At 45.7% G+C, this 25,808-nt stretch overlaps 1 protein-coding gene across 4 annotated transcripts in view; it reads left to right on the top strand.

Moving 5' to 3' along the window:
- The first annotated feature begins 304 nt into the window (after window positions 1–304).
- The window catches only part of PID1 (phosphotyrosine interaction domain containing 1), an 87,248-nt gene continuing 61,744 nt past the window's right edge, over window positions 305–25,808 (top strand). The window contains exon 1 of one of the 4 annotated variants that reach the window (XM_068955062.1): window positions 305–441. In XM_068955062.1, coding sequence (XP_068811163.1) covers window positions 412–441 — 30 coding nt within the window. In that variant the 5' untranslated portion in view covers window positions 305–411. Of the gene's footprint in view, window positions 442–15,533; window positions 15,983–22,333; window positions 22,595–25,808 lie in introns of those variants that run through there. The other 3 variants (XM_009675779.2, XM_068955063.1, XM_009675780.2) reach the window with 3 other exon arrangements.

The following is a 25,808-nucleotide window of genomic DNA, read 5'->3' as shown; positions in this document are numbered from 1 at the left end:
CGCGCCCGGGCAGCGCCGCCAGCGAGCCGGGACCAAGAGCTGCCCGTGGGGACGGGGAAGGGCTCCTGAGCCCGGACCGGGCTCGACACCTGGCCGCACACGGCCACGGAGCAGCGTTGTACGTGACCCGGGGAAGAGGGTCCCCACAGCCCGTGGCCGCAGAGGGCGAAGGCGCCTCCGCCCCGGGGACAGGGCCGATGCCCGTCGGGGGACGCCCGGGCGCCACAGCACTGGGGACGCCCCGCCGCGGGGGCGCCCCGCCGCGGGGGCGGCGCGTGGGTCCCGCGGGGGCGGGGCGGGGGGCGGAGCCGCGGGTGGGCGGCGCGGCGGGGAGCGCGCCCGGAGAGAGCCGCGCTCGGCGCCCGCTCGGTCGCGCCGTCCCCGCCGCCGCCGCCGCCGCCCGCCGGCACCATGTGGCAGCCGGCCACGGAGAGGCTGCAGGTAGGCGCGGGGCCGGGGGGGCCGCGCCGCGAGTTTGTTGCACTCGGGAGTTTCCCCCCGCGGGGGGGGGGGGAAGGGAGAAGGGGGTCGCGCGCGGCAGGGCGGCCGCGGGGGGAAAAGGGGGCTGCGTGGGCGGCTCGCGCCCCGGGAGCAGTCCACGCCGCGGGGACGGTGCCGCGCTCGCCGGCCCCTCGGGGAAGAGGGACGTGGGTCCCCGGCCAGGCGCTTTGGCAGCCCCGGAGCGGCGGGTCCGGTGCGTGACGGGGCGCCGCGGCGCGGAGGGCGGCCGTGTCCGTGTGCGTGTCCGTGTGCGTGTCCTGGGGCCGCCGCTGCGCGCATCCGCGGGGCGCGCCTTGCGGGCGGGCGGGCGGGCGGGCGGGAGCTGCGGCTGAGGGAAGTCGTGCGGAGATGGGAGGCAGGCAGAAAGTAGCGAGGAGATCCAACTCGCTCGGTAGTGCTGCCGCGCTGACTGCCTGCGGTGTCCAGAGCAAACGTCTGAGGGGAGGGAGCTGGGCGCTTTTTGAAAGAGTCGTTGGTCTTAGCTGATGCCAGTGAAGGGCTTCTGTTGCTTTTGCAGCTGAGATTGAGAATTTGCTTTGATACCAATTGAGCAGAAAATGCAAAGGGCTTGGTTTGGGTTGGTACCGAAGCCAAGTTTGAGCTGATCTTTCAGCTTGATTCCACACCAGCCAGCAACAGGAATAATTTGTTTTCTTAAGACGACATACTTTTAACTAGCACAAGGAACGTGATCCTCGTGGGCAGGAAGGATGGGCCAGGTTCGGAGTTTGTGCGTCGAGGGTGAAAATTATGTGTGCGTATTGCAATTAGTTTGGTTTCCACTGTTAGCTCGAAAGCGCTCTGTCCTAAAGCAACGAGGTATCTGCGCTAAGGGCTTCACGCTCTTGGGCCCGTTTTAAGAGGCCCAGGGGACCTGTTTCGTGCCTGGGGGCACGCCGTTAGCATGGGGGTGGCTGTGGGACAAGGACCTGAGGTGATGCCGCATGCCACGGTTGGGTGCAAAGAGATGCTGAGGAAAGGGAAAAAGAAAGGGAAAGTTGAAGCAACAGTGGTGTGACGGTCAGGATTGTATGGCTTGGTTACATGCCCGCTTCCTGGAATTAGGAGGTGTTAAAAAATACCAAGATATGAATATCATGAATATATGACATTGCCTACAAGAGCAAGCGAGATTAAAAAAAAATCGAGTGCTTGTGTTAGGCAGAATAAGGTTGTGAGTGTAACCTTAACTTCTCCTTAACTCCTCATGCATATGCATTACGTTGCAGTCCTTAATGATGTTATTGCATCCCACGTGTCTTGGGAGTCTTAGGGAGCGCATGTGAAAGACGGTGCTCTGGAGGAGGTGGTGATCTCGGTGGGCCTCTAGGTTACCTCTTGCAGAGCACCACCAAGGAGGAAGGATGCCTCACTAACCTATCTGCTTGTGCACTTCACCTGCCTGGCACCCCTGCCCCTTGTCCTCGCCCAAGCTTGTGGAGTCTCCACTGCCAGTAGGATTTGGGGATAGACTAGACAGACCCATATGAGGAAGGGTGTTGGGTTGAGTAGATGACTTCTTGGGGTCATGGTTCCTACCTGTCACTGGGGGCGAGCCATGTAAACCAAACTGCTCAGCAGTGGCCACAAATTTTGTGCCACATATTTTTGGTTGTCTAGACTCTAGGCAGCCTTTGGCAAAAATGCTGAGCATCCGTAGCTGCAATTCATGCCAACAGGAGCAGCAGGTGGAGCACATAAAGAGCTGTAGGTACTCTGAAAAAACAAGCCAGAAGGGTATGAAGTTGCAGAATGAATGATGCTTTTGACATTTCCCAGCTCCTACAATGAGGACAAGGAGAAAGCCTTGGAAAAGCCACAATAAGCCCACAATAATTCTTCATTCACACAAGTGATTAAATAACAATGTAGCAAAAAGTGGAAAGAATGAATGCAATAAGCACCACTAAGGAGGAAGGATGCATCACTAACCTGTCTGCTTGCGCACTTCACCTGCCTGGCACCCCTGCCCCTTGTCCTCGCCCAAGGTCTGTTTGTTCCTTTCCCATGACCCCACCTCTCGTTGTCCTGCGACGGTCTCCTCGCAGCAATTCCTCATCTGACCTCAGCCTCCTTCCTGTGAGCCCCAGCATTTCCAGGTCTAGCCTCCTTCCTCTGAACCCCTTGTCTCTGTTTTTTCCCCTTTCCCCCTCAACACCTAAGTGCCGTTGCAGGTGTCCCCGTGCCTCCATCCCTTCGCCCACCTCCATCCAGTTGTGCTCCTCAGCCCGGGTGCACCCGACCCCGGGTGCAGGTTTCCCCCAACCGCTGACCCACCCTCTCCCCGTATATCCCTCTTCGCAGGCACTTTGACTTTGTTTCCCTGTCTCTTCCCGCGCAGGTCTGGCTCTGCGGTGAGACGGCTTCCCCTTCCCTCCTAGTGAAAGCGGAGGAAGGAGAGTTTTCAGCTGCTGTGGAAACAATGTGGGGAGCAGCCAGGCTGGGGGGGTGGATGGGCCACCACTGCCGCAGGGACCTGCATTTCCAGAGTGTGCTAGGGATAACTTTCGTGTTTTTTTTTTCTTTTTTGGTTATTGGGTTTTGGGAGTCTCATTAGCAGGCATTAGGTTGTAGCAGGGGAGACTTTCCATAAGCTGGGGAGGTGGCCAGAGCTTGTGGAGTCTCCACTGCCAGTAGGATTTGGGGACAGACAAGACAGACCCATGTGAGGAAGGGTGTTGGACTGAGTAGATGACTTCTTGGGGTCTCCACTCGTGTCTTCCATGATTACTGTTATGCTAAGTTGCTACCCTAGAATAACAGGGGGAAAATACAATGGCCCATCCAATCTCATCTTCACTAGACTCTCCTTTAAGCAGTATTATTAATGCAGAAAGTATGGAGTTGGTACAGTTTTTTTCCTCATATTTTCATGCGTGAACTGTATGCGGTGTAATTTTGTCCCAGATGCGTCTCGGACTGATTTCCAACTATGGTGAAGTGCAGCATGAAGTAATAAGTAAAATGGCAATGAAAATATTTTCATCCTTCAGTGAGTATTTCTTTTGGCCTGGTGCAGTTAGAAAAAGTATGAACGGACTTTAGAAGTGGTTGCCTGCTTTTATGGGTTAGCCCTGCCCTCAGTGTTGAGGAGAGCTACGTATGTGTGACTTGACCGGGAGTGAGTGTCGCGATGGGCGAGCGTTTGTCTCGTTGCTGCCAGAGGGTGCTGTGGTCACCCGCTGCGTGAGGGTCTCCTTTGTCAGCCCCTCTAGGATATACAGCACGGCTGTGTGGTCCAGGTTTGTGGCAGTTCCTGCAAGAGCTGCTTTTGCTCCAGATGCGTTTAGTGCTGTCAGGTTTCACAGTTTGTGCTGAGATTTTTGGCTTTGACCAGACATGTACAGCAATTGCAGCGGACTTCCAATATTGAGGGCAGTAGCAGAGCTGAGGTCTACACAATAGAAATAAAGCAATGAGGCATCATCATCAATTCGGTTACAAAAACGTGGTGAAGCCCTCTGGAGCACCCCGTGCCCCTGGGGCAGGCGATGGACAGGCCCCTGGTGTTGTCATGGCCGCTCCTGGCAGAAAGTGTCGGTGCTGTGAAAAGCCCCCATCCCGATCTGCTTTGCTGCTCTGCTCTGCACTCCACCTCTCTCTGATTGAAGCTTTTCCTGTAGTCCTGCTGTTTAAGGAAGAAGCCTCCATTGTCTCATATATTTACTGTTGCTGGAAGATACATTGAATTGAATTCAATGAATTAGAATAAGAGAGAAACTTAAACATCCAGGTTTCTGGAATTTCCCTGAAAATCTAATACAGTGAAGACAGCTTTTTCTTTTCCTCTCCTTTCATCTTTTGCCATTCTTTCACCTGTAGCAACATCTCAGTTATGTGCGTTTTTGCCGAAGTTAGTGGGACAGTTCTGTTAGCGACATAAGAAACTGCGCAGCTGGAGCATGGAGGGAATATGCAGTAGGGTTCACCTAAGTTTCTGGTGCAGCATGTAAGAAGATTGTGATTTCACAGGTAATATAGGCATATTATTCATGCTTACTGTAAAAGAAATGATCTTTGCATTTCTTTTGAAAACATCCTTTTCCTCTCCAATTTCTATGGGAGCGTTCCTGGTTTGCGTTCAAGAAAACGTCAGTGAAAGTATGGAAGGTGAAAGGACCTCATCTCTTCTGCTGGAACAGCTACCCAGAGGTGTTCAATATATTTAAGAGCTGACTTCCTATGGAGAATGCCAGGACGCCGATGCGCTGGCTCACCGCAGCTTCTCGGCAATGCTTTTTATGGCAGGATTTGCAGAGAATGTATTGACGATTCTAGCTGAAACAATGCCGAGAATGTTCTGAAATCTTTCTTTACAATTATTTGCAAATGTACTCTCTGTGCCTGGTGCAGCATGCGAGGGTTACAAACTCCCGGTGGTGCAGCTGGGATTTCGGAGACAGCTGGTGGTATTGTAGCTCCCGTGAAGAGCTCTGAAGTGGTTTTCGAAAACAATCAAGGTCTCAGTGCAAGTTTAATTTGCCTGTCTACGAGATGACTGGTATTTGCTTTGAAACCTAAATTTTCCTGGAAGCTTGATGCCAGACGTTGCTTCTAGATAATAAATCCCAGTGGGTGCATAGTTTCTGAGTCCATGCTGTTTATAAGCCCTATTTTAAAATTTTCCTACTTCTCTTTAACATATGCGGGCAGAGGAATCGCGGTGTCCAAATGTGTTTCCTCCTGGAGTGGGAGCAGGAGAGAGGAGGCAGCGCTGTGCCGCTGGGCATCTGCACCGGGCCGTGCTGCCACTTCCTTTGGGATATGGCTCCTGCTTTTATTTTGTATGGATCAATGCTGGTGGGCTCAAATCAAGTGGCAGTCAGGTAACGCACGCTGGTGTCGTGTAGCAGGGCCTGTTTCCGTTTTGTACCGTTGGCTGCACGGGCTTGGACAAGAAAATATTTCTGGTGCAGATGCCTTGTCTTTGGCCAGTGCTTGTTTGATTTCTGTCATCATCCTCAATCCAGGCTGGCTGCACCACTGTTTCCTGCTCTGAATGTTGTCCCATGAAGTGTCTTAATAGATGAGTGCAAATGATCAAGTGCTTCATGGTAGGACCCTGGCGATTCTCTGTCTGCTCCTCTGAAAACTTGATATTCTTACCAAAAGCCCATGGTTGTGGGCCATTCCTGGGCAAGTATTTAATAGCAGATAGCTGCAGCATATTCTCATACTGCCAGAATTTCTTTCTTTCATAGAATACCGTTCCACATGTTTTCTAATATGCTGTGAAACCCTGTTGGGGAGAGCTCAGGTAAAGTGGACGTGAGGGAAGACAGTGCGCAACGTAAGGCACCCGGCTCGAGGTCCTTGGTTTACTAGAGCTAGTCTGACTGCTTGAACCTGAAGGCTTAATTTTGCCGTCGCATAATTTGTGCTACCCCTGACAAATTTATGGGAAGTGTGTGCATGTGTGTGTGTAAAGGGAGCTCTGCCATCGTCTTTGAGTCACTGATGCAATTTAGCTCCACAGCATTAAGACAAAGTAATAAAAACACGATGCAGCTATTGATCCAAGTGAAGTAAGGGAAAGAAGCGGTAGTGGAGGTCTTGCTGCTTACTGTCAGGCACATCTGTGAGTACCGCCCTTGCAGGTTTGATGCATGGATCCTTTGTTTTTCTGTGGGTTTTGTACCCTGGGACTGTGCATTTTGAATCTACTGAAATTTTTAGATTTGGGGATCACTGACAGCTGAGAAATACCTGCGTCCACTACCTTCTAGCGTACACAGAAAACACCTTTTCCTTATCAGGCTAATTGAGACTCTTTACTAAAGAAATTCTGGTCTGTGCAGAGTTAAGTGTACGTGATGGCTTCAAGGTAATCACAGGTACAGAGTGTACGTCTCCGTCACCAGTTTTATGACACTGTTTGTATCTGTTTGCATGGGGTGCAGTTTTGGGTGCTGTTGATGCTTTCAGAATCCAGTTCTCCTCTTGCTGTTGTATGTCCGGTGGTCAGACGCATGTGATGCATATGTCTCTTCAAAAAATGCAGTATTCAGTCAGTTGAAACAATATTTCCCAATTTTTTAAACGCATACAGAGTAATCCTTTCCAGGAAAAAAACCCCACCACAGATTCAAAGTGTAAAGCATACAAACAGCTGTCTAGACAGAAACTGCTGCAAGACATGTATAGTCGGTCTGATACTGCTACTACTGAACTTTGGCTGTATTAAATGTTATATTAGAGGGAGTAAGTAAAATGTACTTGAATTTAAGCTTGAATCATGTGAATGCTCATATCTGGGAAGTCTCATGGCATGATATTTTGGCATTACGTAGCTTCAGGATATCTTTCAAAGCATCAAAGTTTTTAGACTAGTTTGCTACTCTGACTTTACAGTTGTCAGAAATCCAAGCACCGTGAATTCAAAAAAGCTCATCTGGCACCACTTAGTTTGGGCAGTTCTTTTTTTTTTTTTTTTTTAACGTTATTTAAAACAAAAATGAATGGCTCTGGGGAAGCATTCTGTGACCAAAAGAAAATCAGAATTGGTGACTGCCTTGTAGAAAGCCCTCTGGGAAATGATCTTAAAGGTTCGTTTATGAAGTACACTAGCAGTTTCTGCTTATGAAGCTAACAGCCTGTTTGATGACCAAGAGGAGTAAAAAATCAGTGATTTCCTTGATGGAAGGCAGTCAAAGCCTAAGGAATTCAGCCGAAATAGTTCCAAATTTTAACTGCCTGGTTTTTTGTTTTTTCTATTCCCTGATGACAAACAGCAGGGCAGTCATTAACGTATCCAGAGCGTTGCCATTTCCTTCCAAGAATGATAATTTTTGTAAGGGATGGATATTAACTTGAGCGACGCCGTGGAGTCTGCCAGACCGCGGTGGCATCACATTGGCGTCTCCTCATTCACGTTTGTGCGTTGGTGGCTTCATTTGCGATTTGTCCCTCTATGGAAGCAAGATGAGGGTCTGGCCTAGAGGCATGTAAATGTGCAACTGAAAAGTCCCATGAAGCAGTGTTTAATATTTGCTTTATTTCTTACACTGTTTTCCGGTATAATAACTCAACTTATTTGCTCTTCAAATAATAGCTGGAAAAGGTTACAGGTGACAGTAGGGTCAGTCTTTTGGGTCCTTTCTGAGTGAATGCATCAGACCTCTTTGACCAGATTACAGGTGGCCTCATTCCCAGCGCAGCAAGAAGACCAGATATGGCTTTTCGTGACTTTTTTTTTCCTGCTGAAATACTGAAAATCCTGATTAAGAAGCGTAATTCTTGATTCACAAAATCTTCAAAAAAAAAAAAAAAGTTGCACGCATTTCTGGTATTTTGCCATCTTAATGATGGCACTTCAACAAAATTATGCAGAGAGTCAGGATGATTAAGTTAATCTTATTACATTGAATGTTATCTTAGCGGTTCAATGATGTCTTCTGAAATGTTGGTCTCTTAGAAGATCCTCAATACGTATTTTCATTGGGGGTATTTAAATGGTAACTGCTTTTCTGATGAACCAGTTATCACTGGTAATAATTCCAATTTGAATCTGGAAATGTAAAAATTTTGATAGGGCAAACTGTTCCTTGCTGTTTGTCTCTGTTCCCCCACAGGTTTCCCCCCAGTCCAGTTGTGCTTGATTTGAGGGAGCAGGAGATCTGGAAGGGGTCAGAGCCTTTTTTTAAGCTATTACCCTCCCCTCTCTCAAGTTAACAGCTGGTTGTACTTTCAAGGCAATGCTAACAAATTCAGTTTTGATCTGAGTTATTAATTTAAGTTGTAATGATCAAGCCACGTTATGAGTGTAGTGCTTTTTATTTTGGGATCTCAGTGCGGTAGCTCAGTGCTGTTTCCCCTTCTCAATGTTGGGTCTGTGTCATGTCAGACAATTTTCAAATGTCTCCTCATGTGAAAACGTTTTCTCCAGACGCAGTGAATGGGAATTGCCAAGAACATTGGGAACAGATAGAAAGTTAATCAAACGTCCCGAAGTTCGGATTTGTGGCTATTTTCTTCTCCCCATTCCCCTGGGTTGCTGACCGCTGGATTTAAGCGGATGGATGTTCCATATGTTTTGTGTTAAATATTCAGAATGACTCTGGAGTAAATTTTCAGGTATTCAGAGCCTCTGTTTGGGGCCAGGGGAGAGGAGTTTGGGGTCTGGAGGACATGGGACTCCCGTGGTGACAGTGCCAACATCGGATAGATCCTCTGAGCCTGCAAGTTTCTAGCTTTCCTTTCCTTCTGCAAGGGGAGGATCTCCATAGCGAACCTGAGTTTCTGTGCAGCTTTCTTGTAGCTGGAGACAAGCTTTCCTGCTGTCAGGATGAATGTGTGCTTTTTCAGGTGGTGATGATGATGATGATGATACTGACCTGAGGCTGAAAAAGGTAGTTTTCTCCCTCTCCTCTCTGCCCCCCAAGTTCATTCTGGTCAAAATTCTGTTGTTGATTTATAAAAACTGTCCAGTCCAAATTAATATGCTGAACTTGGTTTCCAGTGTTATGTTAAGTATCTCCAGTAATATGTTAAGTCTTGTCCTCAGATTTCTAGCATTTCCTTCTGCTGGGAAGAGAAATACCCTAAGAAGAGTTTTGTCACGGTGTGCTGGTTCTTCTGGCTCCCGCTTGGAGCTGGAGAGTGTAAAAACAAACAGCAAAATCATTAGAAAAAAATACTTCAAACTTTTCCAAAACAGGGTTTTAATCTCTCTTTCCCTGATTTGAGACTATTTATTTCACAGAACCTTTTGCCCATCTTTAGCTTCTCCATCTGGAATTTATTATGCTTTCCAGTTTTTGACCAGAAAAGTACATTTTGGGAATTGTGCAAACCCCACGCTGCTGCTCACTGAGCTGCCTGGCTGCCAGGGCATAGCGAGCGCCGTCGCGCTGGCTCACTGGGCAGCCACTCTGCTGAGGACGGCAGAGGATTTCTTTCACTTTTTCCAAAATCATCAGCTTCAGGATCAGATCAGCAGGAAGAAGCCAATACAAAACACAGATTGGAGAAAGGACTTTGGCTGTGGGTTGCTCTGCAGCTAGGGATTTCAAGATGTCTCATGAGCCGAGTGAAGCTCTTCATGGGATGGTCTGTGGGGGGAAATAGGAAGTATTACTTCCAGTCACAGAAAGAGGCAATTTAACAGATTTCTCATATATAGCTGTTTTAAGGGCAAGGTGAGCCCAGACTAGAAGCGTTTGCATGTAGAGGATGAAGTGAGATATTTCTGTGACACTTGGCTTGCTCTCTTACTCCGCAGTGTCCACATCGCTTTCTATGCTGCTGGTTCCAGCACTGCTGGATAATATGAAATCCATTTGCTTTTTTTGTTAAATCAATGTTTTTTGTTTTTTTTTTCCACTCCACAGGAATTTTCTGTGTGAAATGCCTGAATATCTATAGATTTGAATCAAGATGTATAGAAGCGTGCTTTTTCTCTCGGCGCTTTTAAGGCGGCGTCTGCACAGTGCCGATCTGTGCAGGCTTCGCTTTCCACAGCTGTGTGCCGCTGTTTGGGTTAGAAGTGGAGGGAAGGGCATTTTGAAAAGTTAACGCCGATCCTCTTGATAGCTTGGCTGAAAGGGACTATTGAGCTCTGTGCTGCTTGTCTGAGGAAATCCTGATAATGAAGACAGCTTTGGTGCCTCCTGCTAAAATGCACTGCTAGAGAGATGTGCAGTGTTGTTGAAGTGCTGGCTGGTTAGTTTTTGTGGTAGGTCATGAAGAACATACCGGGCAGCGACTCCCAGGATAGCGCGTGGCCCAGGTGAGGGTCCAGCCGAGGACGAGACATGGGGCTTTGACGCTTGGTCGGGAGGAGGGCCCTGGCTCTGAGCCGCCCCACGTTCGCTGGCTGGGCTGTGTCTACGAAAAGTGGAGGTGTTTTTGTGACCCTGCATCTCTCAAGAGGACTGGGAAAACTGCCTGAGGTCCAGGCCCGGTCAGCATTTCGGTCTTTCTTTGCACCCACTCTGTCTTCTAGATGGTGCCTTCAGTTTCCCCTTGAACGCCAGTAGGGTTTTCTTGCAGCACGTTTGCTTTCTAGAGAGGAATGCGTTCACTTCATGGCAGGTGTAGGCTCTCCTCTGCAGTCGGCAAAAAGCACACGTGTTTGCTGTTTGCCAGCATCGGGTGGGTGGACAGGCAGGACCTGAGGAGCACGGTGAACATAGAGCTAGAAAAGAAAAGAAAGTGCTTGATCCCTCCAAAACTAAATGCTCTCTAGGAAAACCAGTGGATTAAAGCACCTGGAGATGAGAAGAAGAGGAGAAAGAAAAAGTAGGATCACACGTGAATTGGGTAACTTGTTTAAAAATCTATTTTGAAGCAAAGAATACCACCAAGCTACTCAGTTCATAAAGCCCCCCAGTGCCACAAAAACCAAAGCTGGGCTTTCCGGGGTGCAAAGCTCGTTGTAAAACCGGAGCCTTACTTGCAGGTGTTGACCCTACGGAAGGTACAATATATGTGGGCTTTGCAGGTCCAGCGTCTGGTGCTCTTCTTTTTGGATCACCGGGGAGCTGCACTGCTTCCACCACTCAGTAAGTCATATGGAAGTAACATACCCAGCTCATCTAGTTACACTGCACTTTTAATTTGTTCCTGACATTTTCTTTGGAGAACTAAATTGGCTTTCCAAAGAAAGGTCCTGGGCAATCTTGGCCGCAGCGTAAGTGTAGTACCTGACTGCGCTTTGCGGGCAGGGAGCGCTCATGTTAAGGGATTCCAGGTAAGTATGACCACCAGAGTACATCATCTAAAGCTGCTGACAGCCTCTGATGAATTGATTTGAGGTATAATGTGGTCTGGATTACGCGGCAAGTGGAGCCCTCTTTCTGTTGCCTGCTTCTTGCTGGAACATCAGGTGCAGAGTTCTGCAGAACGGATGTTATTTTCTACAAAATTGGACAGTTCGCTTTGATAAATGTATGTTAAATCACTCAAAAACACAGATTTAGGAGTGCAGTCTTTTCTCAATGCATAGGGATATGCCTTTGAATCCATTAACTTTTATTTTGCCGTTTGAGATGGCAGTATAATTTTTCAATGGTTTATAAGGAATGGTGGGAAGCAATTTCATATGAGAGACTGCTTTGTTTTGATCTTAGGTTTAGAGATTTTTTTCATTAAACCCTGAAGCTTGGTGCTAGGATGTATAACATTTTCAAAGGGCAATATTTTACATTTCTACCTCAAAATGCAGAGTTGATATAGAAGGAAATGTTGCATGTTTGGAAAGGTCACAGGAGCTACGATAGGTCCTGCTGTTGCCTTGTACCGCAAAAGAGAGCGTTCCAGTATGCAGTCCTTGCCTTTCTTGTAGCTTTGAGGTTGAACGCAGCTCCCTGCACCTCACCTGCACTGTTTTACAGTTTCTGGCGCAGTGATGGGAAGCACTTTTCCAAGCAGCTATCCAAGCACAAGGGACTTGGTATTTTGTTCTCCTCAATTGCTATGATGGATGGAAGTCAGAAAATTTCTTTGTAGATGGCTGATGGGCAGTGGAAAGAGTACTAGGCTAACCTTGCCTGGCTGTAGGAAATGCCTGGGTGAGGAATCCTGGACTTGCTTTGGGGTCTGCAGAAGTGAAGTGGCAGCCTTTCCGTTGCTCACAGTGAGCCTTGGATCAGCCTCTGAACGAATGAGACAACCGCCTTTCATAATCAGGGGTGATGAAAGCCCTCGCACTTCAGGACACGAAAAAATATTCACTGAAATCTTAATTAGTCACTGTTTAATTGTTCCTTTTCTGAAGTCACTCTTCCGCATCCTTCGTATGTTCAAAATGCTGACAAGTTTCTCGGCTGCAGAACTGGTGGAAACTAATCTCTCCTAATGAGAGCAGCATTTGAAGAGATTGTGCGTTGCAAGCGACAGCTGAAAGGAGTTTCAGCAAATTCCCAGAGCTGCAGTGTGGGGATTTCAGTCCCATGGTAGGACAAGCTCATGCTGCTTTCCTAAGCCCATGGACAGGGCTCCTGCTCAGGGTGCCAGATGGGGGAGGGCAAAGAGCAGTCTGAAGCAAAGAGCTCACCTGGGGACGTTTATCAAAAAGGCAGAATCTCAGCAGATTTTGGACTAATGTGAGAGGCTTTGTAGAGCTGCAGAGCTTATTGTGAGGGAAACTAGATGTCCCCTCCGGTGAGAGGATGAGATGAGCTGTTAGGAGTGGAGAGGTTCCTGAGGGCTCTGGAGAGCGGTCACAGTCCGAGAGCCCTCTTTGGGGAAACTTTGCACTGAAACAGCTCAGGTCTACTTTGTTATGAAAAACACATACATATTTTAAATGATTTTCTGAGGGCATTTATGTTGTCTTTTCAATTTAGGATTTTTACTTCTTTACATCAGAAGTGATTCTTGGCTGCTTATAGTGTATTAGAAAAACAGGCACGTGCAATGGGCAGCAATAAGCAGGGAAATGTCTGTAACTTGTTTGTTCTGCAGTTTACTATGCCGATTCTGAAAGTAACAGCCTGACCTTTAGTTTCTGGTATGGTTTGGGGGTTTTCTTACGTGTATGTGAAGCTTTCCAAGAAAAACAAAGTGAATGTGGTTTGGCATTTGAATCGCTAATGTTGTATCAACCTAGAGAATTTCAGAAGCTATTAATGTCCATATAGATGTCATTTTGTTCACTTGAGGATAAACTTTGCCCCTGTCTATCTTTATGTAGCTCTTTTTTGGTCCAAATTCAGATCTGGATAACGTTGGTATAAATCTAAATGCCATTGCTAATGTCAGTAGAGTTGCTTTGGATTTCCTTTGCTCTGAGAAGAAACATGTACATTTGAGCACCTCTAATCCTGCAAAAAGCAGTAGCATTCTAGCCTGCATAGCTGTGGGCTTGGTCCTCGGGGCCCTGCCGGCTTGGGGCTCTGGCGAGATGTGGGGCTAGGATGGCCTTCTCTGGGGGTGCAGCCCTTTGGGCATCCGAATTTTGATAGGGAACTGAAGGCATATATGAAGGCTGAAATGATTTATCTGATTTTTCTTTTTTAAGGTAGATGCATGTGATTATGTGAAAAGATGTTTAGGAGAGCCTGACTGATCACTTCTGTATTACTCTTTTTCTGGAAGCATCTGTTACCGAAGTCATTCTTCGCTGTGCTGCGATGCTGTTTGGATAACTGGTGCAAAGTGTCTGACAGAGGAGCATCTGTGTCGCGCTGCGAGCTCAGCGCCCGCTCGTTTCATGGAGGGGAACCACTTACAAAATATTTATGGCAGCGCTAATAAGGCTTGCTGTCGGGCGCTTGCTCCCGCTGTGCGGGTGAAAGGCAGTGAAGGGTCTGCCTGGGGGCTGCGTCCAGCTGGCCGAGGCGGTGGCCCAGGAGGAGGAGTGCGCAGGGCCTCGCGGGCTCACCGCTGCGGGGCCAGGGGCTCCCTCGTAACGCCGGACGCGGTTTGCCAAAGGCCTTCGAGGCTGAAATGTATCTTTAAAAGGTATTTTCAGATTTCAGTTGAAAATTGTTATCCCTTGTTTGTGAATACAGTACGTTTCTGGTATCTTTTCTGTTCTCTCAGGGAAGAGAAGATTTCTCTTAAGCTTTTGAAAGAAACAAATAGATGAAATGCCAACCCACTTCTTATTTTTTTCAGCGTTTCTCGGCGGGGCGGGGGGGGAGTGTTTCTTGCCCAGCAGCCTTGCTTACAGAAGTAAGCTTGGAGAACAATCTACCTCATGCTAGGAGAAAAAACCATTGTTCCCAACATCTTCTCACTCCCAAATCCATAGTGGGACCACAGGAAAGTGGTCTTATATTCCTCCCTATTACCCCCACATCTATCCAGTGAGTATTTTTAATAGCTTTCCTGGGAGGTTTTAAAATCTGGTCTCCTGACTGAGTTTTACAACCTAGTATACACTTGAATAAAACTAGACTGAAACACCTGCTTTAAAAATGGCCTGGTCCTTATGGTGCAAACGTGACTTGGTGCACTTTCCATAAGGATAATAAAGTGATGTTGCGAGTTTGAAGAGCCGGATGACTGAGTGAGTCACTGTTAATCATTGCAGCTGTGCTGTGAGGCCACTGACCACAGTGGTGACTATTATGAAATATAGTCTCCAGAAAAATTAAGCATTGTAGCATCTCAGTTAGTAGGTGTCAACAGGCAACAGTATAGTTTTATTAAAGATATGGATTATTTTATGAGGGCTCTCCAGCTGAGGGAGCGGATAAAGGCTGACTTTGCAGGGGCAGCGTGTGTCCGACCAGAGGGAGGGGCCGCCAGGACGCCCCGGGTGGGCAAGGGATTGTGTTGCAACAGGAACAACCGGATGCAGCGCAGCGAGTCCGTGCGTTCCCCCGTGGGTGTGGAGGATGACTCTTAAGCATATCGTCACCTCCTTTGGGTAACTAGTCTGTCTCCTAAAAGGAGGTCAGCCTGGTGGCAGTGCTACAATGACGTTGTGCAGGGGATCCCTTACGCGTCGCAGCTGGGGTAACCCCGGTGGAGAGCAGGTGCAAGACTTCTGCTTTGGGGAGGTATCACCTGCTTTGCCCAGGTGGTTCTTAGTCTGCAGTTATTATCATAGTCGTTGCCCCTTCTAATCCTTGCTGAATGCATCTCTGCGGTAAGGGGGACCTGCGTGCAGAAACAGTGAAGTCCTAGGAGGTCTCCAGCAGGACAAGGAATTGGCCTGATAATGCACAAAGTCGTAGTGATTTGGGCTGTAACTGTGTTCTTCGTAAAATTCTGGTATATGCAGATGTTCATACTGCTCCAGCCTTTGAACAAGGCTTTGGAAGAGAGTTTAGAGACCAGCTTGTTATTTGCTGCCTTCGTTTGCTTACCTGTCTTGACAGATCTGATCTGGGAGCTGTATTGCAACAGTGTGAGTTTGCATTGTAAACAGTGTGCTGTGATTTCCTATCAGTGTTGCTTATTCCACCTGTGTTTTCCAGGTCCTTTGTGCAGATTCAAGGTTTGCTGTAGAAAATATTTAATACCATTCTACTCTGCAAACCTGGAAATTGAAAGAAAAATTATTTTTCTAGCTAATGGTTGTGTTTTGCAAAGTAATTGTAAGTAACGTAAAATAAAGCAAAAAGAAAGCATGTGGCATCTGGCCAGTTCTTAGTGACATTGGAGCCAACTAGTCCATGCAATATAACTTCTCCAATGTGATTCCACTGAACTTCCATGGACTTTTGAAGTTTTACCTTATCTAGCTTGTCTTAATTGTACGGCATGTATTTTCCAAGCCAGTGGGTCAATATAAAGATTGTTTTTACGAATATCTGGCATTTCTCTCCACCCGTCGCTGATGTTAGTTGCTGGAGGGGAGTGTCCATCCGCTTTGGACGTGGCACAGGGTCACCAGGGCAGGTTGGATAGAGGGAACGCAATTCCTTGTCCCTCGTGGCCGTTTGCCCCTTCCTCTGACCGCCAGCCCCCCCGGTGCTGCCTGCGGCTCTCGGCTGCGTTACGGGGCTTGCAACAGCTCGGTCCTCACCCGGGGACCTGATGAGTTGCAATGCAGCTGGGAGGATTTCAGCCGGTTTCAGTTCCTAGTGTGAGTGTTCTGTTTAATATGTCATTTCCAAAACTGTGTGGTTACTGCTGTAAACATTTATTCCTAGTGTGTATCTATAGATATGTCTTAGAATTAATGCTAAATTGGTCATTAGTGCTCAGTCTAAAAATCGCTATGTCAAAAACTGCTTCCTTTTAGTTTTTTTTAATTGGCAACGGATTGTGCACAAATACGGGATTTGGATGATCAGAACCTCCAGGATCTCATCAGCTTAACTGGAAAATGTCAGCCTTTTACATTAATAAATAATTTAGCTAATAAATGATTTAGTCACTGGGGAGAAAAGGAATTGACTGTTACAGCTATCGTTCACTTCTAGATGATAATGATAAGCTATAGCCCACAGCTCTTAGGAATTAATAGCTCTGGGCTTATGACATTGTTTTCATATATTAGAACATCTCAATTTCATTATATTTGGTAACATTTTATTCTGGAATATCTTTGCATGGAAAAAACTGGAAGATGTACAAAGTGCGTCTACCTGCATCTTCTAACGTTGCTCTTCAGCTTTTTACAGCCTGCAGATGTGTGTTGCCAGTGCTCTGCCTTTTCTTTTTTAAATTGAACCGTCTTGTTTTCTGTTGACGAGCAAGCTAGGCTGCTCTTCGCTCACTAGAGGAAATAAGTTGCTTAGACAACGTGGGGGGATTAGCTGTATATCAAACTACTGCAGGAAACAAGTAATTAATTCTCATCAAGATGCACAGTGTGCTCTGTGTGGGGATTTTATGGAGTCTTCTGGAAAAGAAAATATTTTTCTGTCTAAGCAGCACAGCATTTCCTACCAAGCAACTAGCTGTAAAGGAAACAGCTTAGAAATGCTTCTTGGTTGAAGGAAAGGTTTGGTACATACTTTCAGTATGTGCCAGTGTGCTTAATGTCGCTCTGCATTTTTCTAGCATTTCCTAATTTTTCATCTATATACATGATGTTAGTAGTCATAGGTATAGGACTAACAATCCATCCGAGCCAGCCCGTTTGATCTTTCCTTTTCTTTTGGTAACACTGATGGCAAGATTTGGCAAAGAGCGTTCCAAAGATTCAGGTTTGGGTTTGCTTCTCTTGGAAATCACTGTTAAAATATTGACCTCGTTGCTGCTGGATCACGGGCCTGAGTCTGATTTTTGGAGAAGGAAATAGCCCGGTGGACAAAATATGGCATTAGTGCAAATAAAACTCGGCAGGTGAGGTCAGCGTGTCTGCTGGAGCTCTGCGCGCCGGTCATGCGCGACCCGCCGCTTCCCAAGCGTGAGCGACCCGGAGCAAGGTGTGTTTCTAAACATAGCTAGCAAACTTGCTGAACCCTAAGCCAGGTGAGAAAGCATCTGTTAAGAGCACCAGGAGACATGCAGCTGTTTGATGCACAATTTGGAAGGTCTTTATTTCTCCCCCCAATGCCATCACCAATGTATTTTTCGCAAGACCCAGCCGAATCCTGCTGTCCGTGCCGAGGGTGGGACAGGCGCCGCACGCGGGTGGCGCAGGGATGGGGCAGGACTGTGCCAGGGTGCCTCGGGCCGCTGGCGTCCCCGCTGTCGCGGTGGGGCTCGCCCGCTAACAGATATGTTACACAATTGGGAGATTTGAGGTGAAAGCAGGACCTGCTAAGGATGCCGACCTCTGTGATACCGAAGTCAGGCGAGACAATTCCAGTAATTCTTTGGTAGCTGCGTTCTTTGGCAAAGACAGGCTTGAAATATTTTAGACAGCTGGGTACATAGCAAAACCCACAAATATATCCTGTAAATCGCTGTCCTGAGTTACGGAATGTCACTCAGTTAAGGCCGAAAGACTGCAAGTTATTTGTGCTATATATAGTCATAGGCTGCAGCGTGTGTACTGCAGTTAAATTCTCACATAGCTGGAGCTAAAACAAGCTGCAAAGGGAAAAGCTGTGTCAATCAAAATAATAAAAAGAGAGGGCATGCCCCTAGTAAATGCGGTAACTTAATTATAAGTAAATGCACACTTTTATAGAACAACAAAGGCCTCATTTCGGCAAAATTTTAGCCACGTGCTTATTTTTACGTACTGTGAGCCGTCACGAATGCCAATGGGCCGCTTCACTGAACGTTAAGCGAGGGCCTAATTTCTTGCAGGACTGAGGCCGAAGATAGCAGCATTTGGTTTTTGCTAAATATTAAATGTTTCAGTGCACATGCATCTTCTCCCAAATTGAAAACATCTTTCATTTATTGGGTCGAGCTGGCAGCCAGCGTAGAAAACACTCTGTGTTGTGTTTATCAGCCCGCTGAGAAACGCCGTCCCTTTCGAGCCTGTTTGTGCTCTGCCGAGAGCACCGGCAGAAAGTTTAACTGTCTTCTGCTCTTTTTCTTTTAATGCTTTGAACATGAGCGGTGCGGGGCCTCTGAAAGCGAAGGAGGCGAATTAAGGGAAACGCTAAGGATTTAAATCTCTGATTTCCCCCGCGTTGCCAGAGGAGGGCTGGCGGCTGGATGCCGCGTAGCCGGACGGGGTCCGTAACCTCGCTCGTCCCCCGAGCCGCCGCGGGTGACAGTGCCCGTCCCCAAAAGGCTTTAGCTGCCGAGCCGTTTGTGGGGAAACCCGATTTAAACTGCTGCTGGGCGCTGCAGTAGATTGAGCGAGAACAGGCAACCCGCCCTTGACGTGTTAATTAATGTTCCATTCGTCTTAATTGATCTAATTTAAGCTTTGCTGTGTGTGTGCGCGTGTGTAAAAATGGACCTCAATCATTGCAGGGCTTGGCTCTGCAATGGCTTGAAAACCGCTGATATAGGGCGATAAATCTATGGAAGGGAGTGAACGCTGAAGGGATTTAGAAAAATCTTTTCAAATGACTCTTCTACTCTGCTTTGGAGAACCAGGAACGTGTGAAAGGTTTCCCTTGTAGCGGAGAAAATGAAGAAAGTCTGTAATGCTCTGTGTAACCATCGGAGTTTGTTCGTTATTAAGAATCCTTGCAAGGAAATTTCTTGCCTAAATTGTGACAGCTGATTTCGTTAACCGAACACAAGGTTTATTACTATATGAACTTGATAATTAGTTTGTAATTTGCGCATAAGCGTTTCATACTGGCAGTTTTCTCGCACAGAATAATTTGCCTTTTATTTGTTGAGGATGTTTTTTTGTGAGAACAGAACTCCCATTCATGATGGGCACAGCAAATGTAGTAAAACATTATCATAGCTGGGATTTGTTGTACACTATGGATTTATGTCAAGAATGTTAATGATTTGTTTATGAATAAGTGAGCCTGTAGTATTGTGAAACAGTATCTGGCAGGGCTGCTGAATGGACATTTTGAAAGCAGAGGATTCTTGAACTGAGTAAGCTGTAGATATTTGCATGTCTCAGACTAGTCGTAAGTAGGCTTATGGATTTTAAACAGAAGTGTAGAAGACGATAATGCATTAAATAAACACTGTTCATCTGGCGTATGTACGGGCCACTGGATAACATGCAAAGAGGTTGTTAAGTATTTTTTAAGGGTAGTTAATCCTCTTCTAGTGGGCTTATTTTTTTTTAGAAATGAGGCTTTCCTTCAGAAAGGAACGCGAAGCCTTAAACAGAGCAATGTGACGTTTGCAAAGTCAGTATAGATCAGGAGCGTACTCTGGATAGACAGTGTCTTGCTTTGATACAGCATCTAGTTTAGCTGGGATGGCAAGTCAATGTCTCCTTGACCCGGCCGACCAGCACCCGATATCCAGCAGCATGGAGTGAGACAACCATCCCTTTGCCCCCAGCAGTCTGAGCTCTCCCAGCATTTTGGACTCATGTCCTTATTTTTAATTAAACTAGCTGTTTGAATGTTCTTTGCCCACATGCGAGGTAAATAGTGTAATTACAAAGCTGCCTCTCCTACCATCCTCTCTCCCACGAGTTTTATAGCTGGCAAAATGGGAGTAAGCCCTTAACTCCAAGAGGGAGTTGTCACTCAGGTGGGATTCACACGTTTTCTCTATCTACCTAAGCTTCTTGGGGAGCTGCAGGTACAAGAAGCGTTGTTCGTTGCTATAGCAGGAAGCCTTGCAGGGTGCCTTAGTGCCTCTTAGGCAGCTGGGCCCCAAAACTAGGAGTTTCAGCGCTGAATTCAGGGAGCATCAGAGACGGTTGGTGTTGCGCAGCTGCGGCGTTGTGTGGAGCGTGACTGAACTCTCTGCCCCATAAATTGTGGCTGTTCTTGAAATTGTGTCTTGTAATTTTTAATGAGCTGGGCTATCGGCTCTGCATCAGTGAATGGAATTGCTTTAACATTAAAACTGTGCCTGGAGGACTTCTCTGAGAAATTGCTTATGATTATTAAGTGACTATAGTATGGGAAGACAACTTAGCCTCTTTGCTGTGCTTTTTTTTTTTTTTTTCCCCATAGCGAATGTGGTTTTAAAATTTGAAATGGATCTGGATGGAGAGTAATGTTCATGAAGGAATAGCTTGGGAAGCCACGTAGTACTCTCTCCCTTTGAACATGGATCAGAAAGAGAAGTAAGATGCAGTTTATTAAGGTGCAGTTTCTGTAGAAGAATTGGATTTCTGCTAAATACGGTTTGATCGTATGCCACACAGAAAAGAGGCCGAACCCAGAATACTTTGTGCGCTGAGCTGGAGAAGAACCTCTTCCAAATCGAACGGGCTGGGGAAAAACGAGCCTAGGATCGCTTGTCCCTTCTGTTCCGTATTCACACATAGCGATCTACAGAAGTGAAGAGACAGCCCTCCTCCCCGTGACCGTTGATGATGGTGGGGCAGCTGTGGCGGGTGGTCAGGCTCGTTACATCTAACCTACTGCAGGGCAGCAGCGCCCGGGAGTCTTTCATCTAGGCCAGGGCACTGGGGTGCTGATGACATGAGTTGCCATAGCTCTGTGCGTGTTATCTCTTCGATGGTGCGTTCATCGCCTACACAGTTTTCAAAGTTGTCCCCTCTTTCTTCCCCAGTGTTGTCTGGTCCGTGGTGGTAATACAGCAAATACATAGCCCACGAGCTGCATTTTACTTCCATTCTCCAGTACAGAAATGCACGTTTGGGGAGGAAAACAAGGAGGGAAACTGTAGGGAAGCTGATGAAATAATTTGTGCTCTATACAGATGCTTGCACCCGTTCCCCATTCAGGCACATAGTGCACCATTAAATGTTATTATATATTGGTGGCTTAATGGTGAATGGCATTTGTGGTTCGTCTGCTGCATAAGCATAAAAGGCAATCTCAAATCTGCTTTGGGAGCAGCTTTACTCTCTCAGGTTGGGAATAGCATAGATAGATCGTTGCAAGAGTCTGTTAATTTCTAACTGTAGTGGAGATGAAACATTAAAGTGGAAATGCTCATGTTGTAGGGCAGGAGTTGGAACTAATCACTTTTCTAGAGATGCTACAGGTGATTATAACCACAGCCCTGTTTAACGTGTTGGAGAGGCTGGTTCCCTCCTCATCTTTATACCAGTGATGGAACAATGCCTGCAATATCGTGGTTTTTAAATAATTTCTGACCTTTGTTTCTACAAATCCATTCCTTGTAAAACCCAGTGTTTAAGCAGATCTCCTTGTTACTTTTTTTTTTTTTTCATTGTGTCAAAGTCAAAAACTATTGTCATCTTTTGTGAATAACTGCATACGCTTTCCTGGTCTTGAACAACAGAACATGTCATTACGTTTATGTTCCTGACTCTGCAGGGAGAGCTTTTAGCTCTATAACTTCTGTTTTTCTGTGTTGTGCTCATTGTAATATAGATGACACTGAGATGCACATGATGCTCGACCCACAGTTAAAGATGTGAAAAAAACAAAACTTGGAATATTTTGATTGTGGTGGTTGCTGGATTGCACCCAAGAGGGAACAGGCTTTGTTGAATGATCAGAGGTCTTTTACTCTCCTCAGCCGCTCAGAATTGAGTGGGCAGATGTTTGTCTATCTGATCGTCTTGTAGAACTGTAGGTTTGGCTTGTGCAAATTGCTGTGCATGCAAATCTTTGCTAATGTAATTTCAGAAGCTTTTCTAAGGTCATCTGAAAATCTATTCCGGACAGAGAACCTGGGATCTGAAATTGAATAAATATTGAAGAAGGATGCTTTACACTCCTCAAGCTATCTAGAGACTGAAAATCATGTAGTAAGGTTAAAGGTCTCTGCATCTGAGGGGCTGTGTGGCAGTGGTTGACTGGTGTGGAGTTAAGTTCCTTCTCAAAATCTCTGACTTCAGTTAACACCTTGCTCAGACTTTCCACTTTTGAGGTTATCTGCTTCAAGCTTTGCTTCTGAGCTGTTTTTTTCTTGTATTTTTGAACAAAAATGTTTTACAGTGTTGGATTCTGAAAGTAACTTACCCACAATATAAATATTTTTACAGGCTTTCCTTTATATAATGGCCACCCTCAGAAAGCAGAAAAATGGACCGCTGGCATCTACCTCTGATCAACCCTCAGGTAGAGAAATGTCCATTTTGAGCGTTTTGCTCTGACTTCCCAAGCCTAGACCTAAGGCAAAACCTTATCCTGTACCCATGCGGCACATTTTGTGCTGAATGTGCTTGGAAAAAACGTAGGCAAAGGAAGCTTTGCCGCAGGCAGGCTTGAGAATTGCAGCAGCTGTAATGGAAAATCTAATACAGGTGAGTGGTGATGAGCCCTAAGGTCTTCTGTAGCCTTGCCTTTACTCTTGTGTGCCTTGTAGCTTAAAGCAGAGGAGCTCTTCTTTGAGGTTCCCTTTTGATGATGGTGCTCTCTCTGAGTAGTTGGCCTTGATGATACTAGCTAATAGGTCAGTGTTTATTTTGATTACTTTCTAAATCATTTTGCCTTTCCAAAAGTGAGAACTGCGTTAAACACGATGAACTAAACAGTAATATTTCCCGGAAATGTATGCAGAAGAGTCCAGGAACCTTGGCAAATTCCCTTGAAAAGTTCTCCACAGATTCCTTCCCAATTGCAGAACTGGGGCAGAAGCAGCACTGGCGATCCATGCTCAGTCTGTGTGTGTGTGTTCCCGTCTGCCTCCTATCTGCAGGGTCCTTGGCTACCCTCGTGTCAATAAGTGCTTAGAATTAGTCTTTTTTCTTTTTAGACCAGGTTGCTCTCGTTTACATCACTTATCATTTTGGCCCAAAGATTTTTTTTTTTGAAAGAACTGTATCTCCTTTATATAGGCTGCACCTATGCAAGTAGCTTAGGTAGGCGCAGTTCAGAAGCTATCGGTAAGGCTGTGGCATAAAGTATTTCAAGTATAAGAGAAGGTGAATTATAAGATTAGTGGTCAGAATGCAGAGGGAAAAAAGCTGCAAATCTGAGCAGAGAGACCTGCTGTAAAATTATCACAAGACTAAGCTACAGAAAACACATTTTTGCATGGCAATCTGCTGGATTTATTTTGGCAATTATTTATTTGTGGCGGTGGTGGTTGTAAAAGTGGAATTTTTAGCAGTCTTAGTATAATTATAGAGAACTGCATTTGTAAAGCTGTTCAAACATTTTGCATCACAGTTTGTTTTTTCAGCCAAATACATATCTTCTTTTCATTAAAAAAATATTTATCTTGAAGCATTTTTTTTCTAAAGGAATGACTAATTGGTGTTCACAAGATTCAATACTTTAATATTTTATCAGAGGCTCCTAAATTCTTTCAGTCCCTTCTCTTTCAGGGTAAATAATTTAGATTTCAGATGCATCAAGTTTGATTAAAAGCCACCTTGTTAATGTCTCCTGTAGAAATAGGGTTTTATGCACTTTGAAGGATGCTGGAAAAACTACATCAGTAAAGCTTATAAGTTAAATTGAATGGGGCAAAGGAAGGAGACAGTGGGGAAGTGTTGGGCAGGCAGTTCATTTATTTTAATTTTGTTATTTTTTCACATCTGTAACTAGCTGCCGGGGTAGGTAAATTGGAGACCATAAACATTATGGATATTCAGAATATTTCAATCATGCTATGTTATGGGAGTATATATTAGTCATTACCGATTAGACCTAGAGAAGCTCAGAGCTTTAAAAGCTCGGACCGTTTTCCCTGGATGTTTATGTTCCGTATTATTTCATTTCTCTTAAGCCTGAAAAAAGTTGCAGTTTTATTTGTGGTAACTGGCAGGATTTGCACCAAGAGACCTTTTAAAAAAGAAAACGAACCTGCCTCATTTACGTTCCTGTTTCTCCTGGAACTTCATTGCTCAAAGTTGAATCAAAACTCCCAGATTCAAAATTGACTAGCTTTTCTCGGTGCAAAATTATTTGGGTTTTTAAGTGCCTGAGACTGGATTGTGTTTAAGGTGATCATCAGTCAACAGGGGGGAAAAAAAGAAAATTGAGGACACATGCAGAGAATGAGGATGTGCCTTTGCTGCTGCTCCGCCGCTGTGCGGGAGTGTTTGTTCTGCACGTGTTTTCTGCTTGGAAAACTTGCAAGTTGCTGCTGCGCCAGGCGAAACTTGGAGCGGTTCGGACAACAGTGAGTGTCTGTTGGTACAATTATTGGAAAAACAGGAAGTAACCATCGCAGCGTAGAAGGTTGAATGATGATCCTAATAGTCCTGAAATCTTAAAATTATGCTGGTTTTGGAACGCTTGGATAGTTTCCAGCTTTTTGTTTGGTTTGGTCTAAATTAAACAATTGGATAGTCCCTAATTCAATGCAGTTCATCCCATTGGCTACGTTGACTTACAAGACTGAAATAGCGATGTTTAACTCCTGTTGTAAAACGTAGTAATAAGAGTGCGCGTAGTAGCACGTGTATAGCAGCGGTAAAGCTAGGGCCTCGTTCTGTTCCTGTTGAACTCAATGTTTGTTTTGCCTTGGATTTTTGTGGAATCAGGGATAGTCTTTTCATGGCATATGGGATTCCTAAAGACTGGGAATTAGTGAGGGCCGAACACGTGTTTCCAGAGTGGAATTACTTGAGTTTGTTTAATCAGTTGTGGATTCCTCCCGAGTGACGCGGTGGTGCCTGCGCGAGGAGCCAGCTCTTGGTAATTGGTCCCGTATGTGCTTGCCGATGGTATGTTAACTGTCCCCTGAGGGGAGAAGGGCTTTTGGGTGAATGGCATGGTGCATGTTTTATTCCTGTTCTGGAGGGGTTTGCCTTTTTTTTTTTTTTTTTTTCTCTTTTCCTAAGAACCGTGAGTGTGTGTATATATCTATGTATATATATGTATAAGATTCAAAATGTTAGTCATTTTATTTAATACTGAATACTGAGCAGAGGGATTCGTTAGGCTTCTGCAAAAAATATCTGAACTTTTTTGACAGGCGAAGAAGAAACTGAGGTTTTACAGAGCTGCTGGAATTTCTGAATATCTCTGGGTTTGGGTGCTTAACTTGTGAGCACTTGGAAGCTTATCTCCCTTCTCCTCGAGTGCTAAGGACTTGTCCTGTGGCACTCAGAAAAAGTGGAAACATCAGAAAATATTAATTACTTTGGAAAAAACCTTGAAAAGCCTGTAGATTTAACCTTTTTCTACAACGCTTGGGTATGAGAGGGCTGTTTCATGCATGCAGTAGGTTAGCATGAACAAAGAGGAGGACCAGTCTCAGCTACCTTACTTAAATCATTCTGCGTTTTAAAAAAAAAAAAAAAAAAAAAAAAGGGCAGCATAATTTTGCATCTGACTTGGCTCAACTTAATGAGCAATGAAGCTGCAGGAGAAACGGGAATGTAAATTAATTTTTTGTTTTAAAGATTTCTTGGTGCAAATCCTGTCAGTTGTCCAACTCTAAAGCTTCACTGAGTTAACTAGACACATTGCAGAAGGACGTCTTTTATCATTTTCTGTAGGCGCCCTTATTGCTGATGCAAGCTGGCCTGTGCGCTGTTCTCGTTCATGGCTTGTGAGAGCCAG

Source organism: Struthio camelus, chromosome 9 (assembly GCF_040807025.1).
Source record: "Struthio camelus isolate bStrCam1 chromosome 9, bStrCam1.hap1, whole genome shotgun sequence".
Taxonomy (NCBI): domain Eukaryota; kingdom Metazoa; phylum Chordata; class Aves; order Struthioniformes; family Struthionidae; genus Struthio; species Struthio camelus.
Note: the sequence above shows the minus strand (reverse complement) of the source record. Positions and strands in the feature narration are given on the sequence as shown.